Source organism: Aethina tumida, chromosome 1 (assembly GCF_024364675.1).
Source record: "Aethina tumida isolate Nest 87 chromosome 1, icAetTumi1.1, whole genome shotgun sequence".
NCBI lineage: Eukaryota > Metazoa > Arthropoda > Insecta > Coleoptera > Nitidulidae > Aethina > Aethina tumida.
Genome location: NC_065435.1, coordinates 41,018,025 through 41,027,601, shown reverse-complemented (window position 1 = coordinate 41,027,601; position 9,577 = coordinate 41,018,025). Strand labels below are relative to the sequence as shown.

At 32.1% G+C, this 9,577-nt stretch overlaps 2 protein-coding genes and 1 long non-coding RNA gene across 4 annotated transcripts; all 3 read left to right on the top strand.

Moving 5' to 3' along the window:
• LOC109609645 (uncharacterized) lies at positions 1-3,873 on the top strand. Of its 2 annotated transcripts, none has more exons than XM_020026352.2 (2): positions 1-104; positions 2,926-3,873. In XM_020026352.2, exons 1-2 carry the CDS (start codon positions 27-29, stop codon positions 3,196-3,198), a joined length of 351 nt encoding a protein of 116 aa, XP_019881911.2. In that variant the 5' UTR covers positions 1-26; the 3' UTR covers positions 3,199-3,873. The 2 variants fall into 2 exon arrangements, with proteins under 2 accessions (XP_019881911.2, XP_019881912.1); XM_020026353.2 differs by lacking the exon at positions 1-104 and adding an exon at positions 2,058-2,246.
• Positions 3,874-3,994: 121 nt separating this feature from the next.
• Positions 3,995-5,378, top strand: LOC126266465 (uncharacterized). The gene is made up of 2 exons (XR_007548817.1): positions 3,995-4,385; positions 5,095-5,378. It is a non-coding gene; the product is annotated as an uncharacterized LOC126266465 (long non-coding RNA).
• Positions 5,379-5,548: 170 nt separating this feature from the next.
• Positions 5,549-9,500, top strand: LOC109609638 (endoribonuclease CG2145). Its single transcript, XM_020026338.2, has 5 exons — positions 5,549-5,777; positions 7,375-8,554; positions 8,606-8,802; positions 8,851-9,083; positions 9,140-9,500. The coding sequence occupies exons 1-5, from the start codon at positions 5,711-5,713 to the stop codon at positions 9,371-9,373; spliced, it is 1,911 nt and encodes a 636-aa protein (XP_019881897.2). The 5' UTR covers positions 5,549-5,710; the 3' UTR covers positions 9,374-9,500.
• Positions 9,501-9,577: the final 77 nt, after the last annotated feature.

Genomic DNA, 9,577 nt, shown 5'->3' with positions numbered 1-9,577 from the left:
ATCTAGCTGTTCACACATTCGCTTTAATGGGTTACAGTTTTGCTGAACGTTTTGATGCGATGAACTTTCGAAAAGTGGTCCTGAGATTACGGAAATGGTTAAAGGCAAGTGGGATAACTGTATTATGTCTTTTGTACAATTTTATACATGACGGCCAAATTTTCTTGTAACTCTCCTCCACTTGGGTTGTAGTGGTTCAAAATTGTTTTGTGTTGCTCCAACAAACGTTTAGATTCCCATATCGATCGTCAGAACAAGAAGTTTCAATCAAAATTCACAACTATAAAACTAACTCCGGTTTTGCATTAACAATTACACAATGTTATTCACATTACATCCTCAAAATTTATGGTCATCAATTACCGCAAAAACCGTAACAAACTTAAAACATACGTACATGATAAACGGCATGTTCCCTTCGGCTTCCTTCCTGTCTAAATGTCGCACTGTACTCGGTATTTTATTTACTCATTCATTACATTTTGATATCGCAATTTACCGTCAATAACTTTCATCTGTAACTGCTGGAGTGTTAAAATCAAAAAGTGAAAGTAAAATCAATTTGTGAATAGATTTTGCCGGCGTGTTTCTAAACAGTCAGATGTGTTTCAAACTCCAAGAATTTATGTGATGAACAATTTCAATTTTATGAATATTATTATGTGATGTGTTGGCATAGTTACGTTGTTAATTTACCTTGAAAATCGCACACCACAATAATATCAGTCCCATTGTATCAAATCCTGTTGTGGTTTGCAAGGTGCAGAATATGAGGTACATAAAATTGTGAAGGTATGATTATCTATTTATTTATTTATTTACTTATTACTTTTTATATACTGAACGTATTCAAGGAATTGATGCCGGAAGTTTCACTATTAAACACCACCATTGTTGTATCAATGTGGGTTATTGACAAGTCACTGGCCTATAATAATAAAAAATAATAGCAATAAAATTGTAGACAAGAATTTGTTGATATCAATTTTTTTTAACACTTATTAATCACGGCTGAATTTTTTATGAGTGTGCCATTTACTTGTTTAATCAAGTTATATTTAACAATAAATATCTCGATTGTTTCTTAAAATCAGAGTACATTGTGAGATCACTCGGTCATAAATGGAAATTTTTATTATACGCTTTTTTGTATTGTCCATTGTTCCTTTATTCCTAGTATCAACGCTGATTTAGCCCCAAAAGTTGATACTAACATTTAGTTATAAATTGCAACAGTTCAGTTTAGACTTTTGACTAGAGTTAGTGCATATTTTTGGGTAGAAGAACAGTAAGAAATAAATAACAAGTATGTAAAAACAAGTTAGATTCGTCTGGTAACAACTATTAGTTTTTGTTTTTTTTTGGTTGAGTACCTTGAAAATAATTAAAAAATAAGTAAAAGTTTGTTGAACCGGTGCCTTTTATGGAGGGAAGACAGAAGAAGTATGTAATTAACTTAAGATTATGAATTAATGTCCTCGAAATATTTATTAAGTCGTTTTTGATCCTTTTAATAGAACGACACGTTTTACAACAAAGTATGCAAGGTTAATAATAGTAGACAGACAATAGTTTAATGTCAACTTCCTTTGGGGCTTCAGATTTTTATTTAAGTACTGTTTACTGATACCTTTTTGAAAATGGAAACAAACAAGTCAAAAAAAGAAGGTCAATAGATCTCACATCCTTACACTGTTAAGTTACTTTAGAAAGAAGAATTTTAGGCCAACGTAAAGCTGGTGCCACTTATTTAAGTGCCTCGAATGTAATCGTTGCGATAAATTCGGCCATAATAATGGCATTACTTTTAATTTTGTAATTTGTACGTCCGCTATTTGGAAAAATGCAATTGTTACGGCCAACCAACAATTCGCGATACCTTATCATAACGCGTAGCTTTGCTCGTCGCTCAGTCGTTCCTGTTCAATTCAATTCCTTGCCGATGCGTCGGCTAAAACCATCTCCAAGAAAGCAGAGGCCTATCGGGTATTTTTGTTTGCCAGTGATACAGAAACCACCGGGAGATAGTTGCCATCCTTATCTTGCTTGAGGTTAACCTTTAGTGAAAAATTCGAGTATCTGGTGCTTCGTGGTGTTAACATGTGCTCATTTATCGTTGACACTATTTCCCTTAAAAATGTTATTGTTTGCTGATCGACAAAATACGTGGCAACTAACTTAGAAAATCTAATTGGTGTTGTGCGGTGGTGCTGGTTAAGAAGACCCGGATCGAAATGCCGAAACTTGTAAATTTCCTTCATACTTTATTTGTTTGATAATTGGTCTGAATAATTTGTGTGTGAAACTCTTTATGCTGTGCACACGATCATTAACATGTTTATTAACAAATGATTATGAGTGATTTATTGACAAACGCAAGTGTAAATATTATAATAAATTAACGAAGTCATAGCCAATTTAACAACTTTACAAATACTATAAAATTGATTTTGTTTATGCTGCTTATACTCTTATCATCTTGACACCGGTATGTGCGATACAAATAAGTTAACGTTAAAATAAACTGATTGTGAGATACGATTTTACGTACCCTTCGTAAATTGATAATTGTTTTACAAAATAGATAAACGTTTCAAGCAGCATTGACCCAGTTAGTAATTAATTACTCAAAAATTGACCCTAAGTTACTTAACCTCTTATCAATGCGAATAAAAATATGACCACTACATTAACATGATGAAGTTTGGCATTATCAGATTCTAAAATTAGTTTACACAATAAATACAAAGTATCAATTTTGTTATTCAATTAATTCACTACAGTCCATTAATTTATTTAGTTTGTCAATGAAACCGAATTAATATGCAGATATCTGGCAAATAAATTAATTAACAATAAATATTAGATTTACAATCATTTACACGTTCACTGTCATTAACAACTCATTGTATTGTAAAATTTCAGATGGATAATAAGGGTTACATATCTGACAAAGGTACCGAACTGAAGAAAGTTGTGATAAACGGTACCCAGACTCAGACAGAGGAGCCGGGTCCATCCAAGCCGATCACCTGCACTCCGGACGTCTGCAGACAGGCCCGGCAAAGGTTCCAGCCGCCGGACTTGGCCGACAGCCCGTGGCACACCAAGAAGACATACTTCTTCTTCGGCATCATCGTTCTGCTAGTCATCTGGGCCATCATCTACGGCTTGCTGACGCACTTCGACGTCGTCTGAATTGTGATATTTAGCTTAGGTTTTATTTTAATTAATCATTATTTGTAAGGAGTATGTTTTTATTTTAGATTTAGATAGGCAAAATCGACTAAAATCAAGTGCCTTCCAACGATTCTATTTTTATTATTAAATGTTTTATTTTATGAGATTAACGGTAAGATGTACATAGAATATTTGTTGGATATTATCATCGGCGACATTATTATTTTTATTATTGATCATTTTATTATTTTAATAAAATCATATATCACATTATGTTGTATATGTTAAACACATTTTATTTATTTTATGAATTACTCAGTTTGTTATGATCAATGAACATGTTTATTGTGAGATTATTGTTAATTTTATTAGTTTTTACACAACTGAAAGATTAAAAATTATATTACCTTTTGTAGTATTTTTATAATATTTACAAATGCTTTGTTTATACTAACGAATGAATAGGTAATTCGAATTTAATTATTCTATAATTCATTATAGATAGAGTTATAGGTATACATAAAAATGAATTTTAAAATAATTACACTATCATACAAAAGATAATTGCTGATATGAATAATAGTAGTTATAAACAAACTGTTAACTATTTGCACCGTTATGCGTTTTGATTTGTTATTGTACTAGATAATTTTAATAATTTGTTGTTGATCCAATAAAAACTAGAAAATTTTATTTTTTCCTATCAATAATTCCCCATATTTACACAAACATTTATCCCAATTCTAAGATGATAATTAAAAATTTTATTATACTAAAAACAAATAACCAAAACTGCACTGCCAGGTTCAAAAAACCGTTAATTTATTGATAGAAAGACCACTTTCGAAAAATATTTGCTTAAGGATGTTGTTTAATACCAAACCACATTCATTTTTAGATGCATGCAAATTAAACAGAATGGTGAGGTAACAAAATTACACAATCACTCAAGGAAATCAAGTAGTACGTCGTAGTGATCAGTGAGTCTCGTAATTTCCTACAACAATGACGGCATGAGTTTGAAGTGTTTGCATTAAAACAATAATATGTTCGTCTAGCCTCGTTGTTTCTGAGCATTGTGTGTTTTTATCGTGCAGATAACGAGTAAAGTTAATTTTAAACGTGAGGTGGGACATTGTCATCAGAGAAAGTGATCGCACAAGATGAATAAAAGTACTGAAATTCTTACAGCAAAGTGTTCACAGGTATGCTAACATAATTTGATTTATGTGTTTACTTAGCACAATTATTATATTTTTCTAACGTGAAAATGAATTATTTTACTAAAAATAACGGTTCACTTTCACCAAATATTGATTTGCATATGCGAAAACAATAAAAACAAGGTGGCAGGTTGTTTTAAATTATTTTATTTATTTGAGATTTTTAAAAATTAATAACCATACAATTCAAAAAATATTTATTAGATTTTCATTAGGAAATGACTTTTTACGTTTAAATTTTCTCTAATAATGTAATGTCAGCAATAAATTAAACTACTGGTATCTTTAAGCATACTTAAGCTTTAGTTTTATCTAAAGTAATCAATTAAAATTATATAATATTAGATATCAATAAATAGTTTGTAACTAGGGGAAACAATATCAAAAATTTTGATAAGAAAACAGTCACAATTCGTTCACTCTGACGAACTGCAACGAAAATGTACAGAAGCACCGACATCTTAACCCAAAGAAACCAACAGGTAAATAATTGATGCATTTCCATGGAAATTTTGTTGTGACGTTCATTACATCAAAAGTCGAAATGAAATCGTCCACGTTGCTTGTAAATATGTCGGTGGGGCCACTGCTGTTCCAATTCAAGGAGCCCAAAATATTGCAAGATCCCTTTAAAGTGGTCGGGTTTGTACGCCTCATACATTATTTGTATTAATGCCAATATTTTTTCCAGGGACCCGACACACCCGTCCAGAATGATAAGAACGCACCGAAGCAAATCCTGCTAGGATGGGACAAACAGAGGACCTACACCTTCGTGGGACTCTCAGTCTGCCTCCTCGTCTGGGGCTGCGTGTTCTTCCCGCTCCTTCTCTCCGAGAATGTGAGCAGCATCAATTAATTGTTTTGTACAAATCAGATATGTTATATATGACAACAATAAGAATGATTTATGAGATTATTAGCTTTAAGACTTTGTTGTATTATGATATAAATAAATAAAAGTTAATGCAAATCGTTCTTTTATTCCTTATATTATTGAGTTTAATCAATAAATTGGTCAATACGGTTTGTGCAGTTTCCTTAAATTACACCGTATTCCGGTTCTGTACTTGAGACTTTGGTGCCACCGCACTCCAACAGATGGAATCGTTTCAATGTTTACAAAAGTTGCATTCATTTAACTGGTTTTGCCGAAATTAGCATATAAAGAAGTATGAACAATCTTGTAGTACGTTGTTAACTTTCCAATTCGTTGTTGACATCACATGATTAAGTCATGCGCTAAATAATGTTACAGATACAAGACTGAGTTTTATTAATAATAAGTAGTTTTATGCACCGTAAACATGCCTTCGTTTTCGGTTATAGCCTTTGTGACTGTGATATTTGCTGTTTTATTTGGTGACTACATATGTAAGTATGAAACGTAGATCATAAATTAATTGGTTTGTGTACTTGTACCCCTAAGATCGTTCCAGTTATCGCATTTCATTTTATCTAATCAATTTGGTATTTTCTATAATTGGAACAAACATAAGTATACTTCAAGATACGAATTTGTATTTGTTTCTTGTGCTAGTTAAGTTGAATTTGTATTTTTAACCAATTATAATTAATTGTAACAACAATCGACTCTTTAAAATAATAAGGTGGATGTTGTTTCAAGTTTATGGTACATTAGAAGTTTCTGGAGAACTGCCAAACATATCGACTTAATATTTGCATAACGTATTATAATTAGTTACATATTTCTAAAATTAATAACATTAGTTCTAGAAAGTTATTTAAACAATCAAAAATTGTTTAATCACTCGGAATGTCATATTTAAAATAAAAATATTAATATTATTATTATTTGTTGATAATTTTATAAAATATACATTTTAAACATAAAATTCAAGTACAAAAAGTTGAAAAGTTGATCTTAAAAAAAAACAAAAATATTTTAATAGTGAAGACCAAATTGGATCATAAATATCAGCCCAATTTCAACTTAGTATATATGGCAGTTTCCCAAAAACTAATGATCATCATTAATTGTTAAAACGACAAAAAATGGCACTAATTTAGTAGTACAAAATATTTAAAAATTACAGATTTAGTTACATATCAATATATTAAAAAATTTAATATAAAAATATTTGCTATTTTTACTTAGCTTCATAATTTTTTTAAACCCTTAAATAAGTAAACTAAATTTATGTTTTTCTTGTTTAAAAATTTACTAGATATTTCAAATATTTTAATGACCAGTTTAAACTGTTAAAACGTCGAGAAAGTATATCTAATAAAGCAGTAAAAAATAATTTAAAATTATTAATTTCTTTATGTATTAATAATGTAGTAAGTTTTATTTAGTTTCATAACTTACTTAAATCTTTAATTAAACTTACTAAATTTATGTTTTTCATTTCTTAATAATTTACAAAATATTTGAAATATTTTAATGACCAACTTATGCTGTTAAAACCTCAGATGTGTCAATATCTCAATGATACAAAATAATTTAAAATTACTATTAATTTGTTAGATTAACAAGTTAAATATAATAATATAACCATTATTATTTGGTTTATATTTTTATTTAATAATTTACTAAATATTTTAATGCCAGTATAAGTTATTATAATCACAAAAAATTGTGGTACAAAATAAATTAAAATTGCAGAGTTCTTTATATATTAGTACTTTGTTTGATATGATTAAAATTTGTATATAATATTCTAAGTATTATATAGTTTAAATCCACAAATAAATTTAGTAAATTCATATTTTTGTTATCTAATTATATACTAAATATTTCAAAAGTTTTAATAATCATCATAAATTGTTAAAACGTCGAAAAAGCGTCACTAATTTATTAGTAAAGTAATTGGAGACTAAGGACAATCAGCCTGTATATTTAGGTAATCTTCTTCTCTATTTCACATCGCATTTTATATTCATTTAGTTTATCATACAGATCAACTATTTCTAATACAGATGTTATAGAGGTATTTTTTTAACCCAGGTGTTTCTAACCAGAAATCAAATGGAGTGTCTTTAGCCCAACTAGGAATTACAACGTCGACCACTCCGTGGCCAGAGCTTGGCAAAAGGCCTCCTCCCAAACAACAAATCACTGCCAACACTCAACCTGTAAATAATAAACAAAATGCTAATACAAGACCTGTAAACAGTCAAGACCTTTTCATAAGAAATGAACAAAACTATGGACAACCGTTTGTTCCTAATAACCAAAACATGGGTAAACCTAATCAAATGCGTCCAGATGCATTTGTTCAATCCCAACAGAAGCCAACACAGAATTCACAGACAAAACCTAATAATCTAATGAGACAAGACACGTTTGTTTTATCTCAAAGGGGTGAAGTAAACCCCAACAACCAACAACAAAATGCTCAAATCAAACCAAATTCTATGATGCTCCCTACGTCCAATCAAAACGCCAACAAACCGCCCCTAAACCGACAAGATACTTTCGTAATATCGCCAAAAAATCCTACACCACCAACGAATGGACAAAGACCTCTTGTCAGACAAGATACGTTTGTTGTTAAACCAGGTCCACAGACTCCCGGGAGCCCCAATTTAATGGGCGGCCCCAATAACGCTTGGAACAACGGTAACCCATTGACGAAACCCCAAATGGGAGGCGGCAGTGCCCCAAACATGAACGTGATGGGAGGCAGCAATGCCCCAAACATGAATGTGATGGGAGGCAGCAATGGCCCAAATATGAATGTAATGGGAGGCAGCAATAACCCAAAGATGAACGTAATGGGAGGCAACAATGGCCCAAAGATGAATGTAATGGGGGGCAGCAATGCCCCAAAAACGAATGTGATGGGAGGAGGTACGCCGTCGAAAGCGGGCGGGCCACAAAATAACGCGTGGGGCAACGGTAGCCCTTTCGGTACTTCCAATAAACCTAACACAAATCCTTTGCCAACTAATAAGCCGGGCGCTAAACCGGGTCCTTTAACAGGGTCGGCCATCAGTAACATGGGAGGAGGTGTCTCCAACAATAACTATGTACCGCCAGCCGGGAATATCAGCGAAGACGACGAATTGAGGGAGTTTGCCGAAAACTTGTTGAAAAAGGACGTGAACAATGCCGCTAAGTATGTTACCATCAACTTTCAAAAAATGACCACCTCTTGGTCTGGAACGGATGAAGCTCCACAGCCGTAAGTCGGATTATTATTTATTGTGCACGCCCATTATTAATGATATTGTAGGCTTTTAACAATAGATAAAAATGCTTTCTCCATTCCGTCCATACAAAAAATGATGTTACTGTACAACAACTATATCCTTGAAACAAACGAAAATGAACATTACACTGCCCAAGAAAAATTGGAGGAGAATGATCTTCTGGATGTTATTTTACAAACGCCAGTGATGCAATACACCAGGAACTTCCTGATCAAAAAAGGTAATAAACAACAATCAGCCTGCATTAGCCTTTAACCATCTGTTTTAGGCAAACTGGGAAAGGATCCGGCCGAATTTAAAAGCTTGCTGCGTGAAATCTGGTTCAACATGTATTCAAGGGGTGGAGGTAGAATCGGCTCAAGTGGATTCGAACACGTGTTTTTGGCCGAACTGAAGAAGGCGGAAGTCTCTGGTCTGCACAACTGGGTATACTTTAACGCCGAAGAGTCACAGAATAGAGCCAACTATTTGGGCTATTTGAAAAAGATCGATCTTGGTGGAGTAAGTTAGGGTGAATTTTGATTTGGAGGAAAAAGAAAATAAATAATTATTTTCAGAAAGGGGCCATCCTCAAACACCACTTCACGTTTCACGGAGTTGATAAGCCCGTAGGTTCCATGTTTATTGGAACCAGTCCGGAGTTGGAAGTTGCTTTATATTCGACTTGTTTTATTTTGAGGGCCGACAAAATTTGCCCTTTGAAAATGAACAACAATAGATTTATTATTCGCACGTTCACATACAGATACAGAGGAAAAAATATGATAGGAAGTGCCTTTCCAGAAATTTAAATGTTTATTTAAAGTTATCTTTATGCATGATTGGGGGAGCCTTTTCCGAAATCTAAATGTTGTTTATTTAAAAATATGTTTATATATGTTTATTTTTTTGCGACTGTTAATAAACAAATTTTACATATATGTGTTTATTGTTTGATACCGTTTTCTCAAATAAATTAAAAATATTTTGATACGAAGTGACTTGATTTGTTGCTA

Coding starts and splice junctions, on each gene's coding strand:
- LOC109609645 (XM_020026352.2), top strand. CDS start 27: ATGGGTTACAGTTTTGCTGAACGTTTTGATGCGATGAACTTTCGAAAA. Junction 105..2,925: donor GATTACGGAAATGGTTAAAG/GCAAGTGGGATA, acceptor GTAAAATTTCAG/ATGGATAATAAGGGTTACAT.
- LOC109609638 (XM_020026338.2), top strand. CDS start 5,711: ATGCCTTCGTTTTCGGTTATAGCCTTTGTGACTGTGATATTTGCTGTT. Junction 5,778..7,374: donor TTTATTTGGTGACTACATAT/GTAAGTATGAAA, acceptor TTTTTAACCCAG/GTGTTTCTAACCAGAAATCA. Junction 9,084..9,139: donor AAAAGATCGATCTTGGTGGA/GTAAGTTAGGGT, acceptor AATTATTTTCAG/AAAGGGGCCATCCTCAAACA.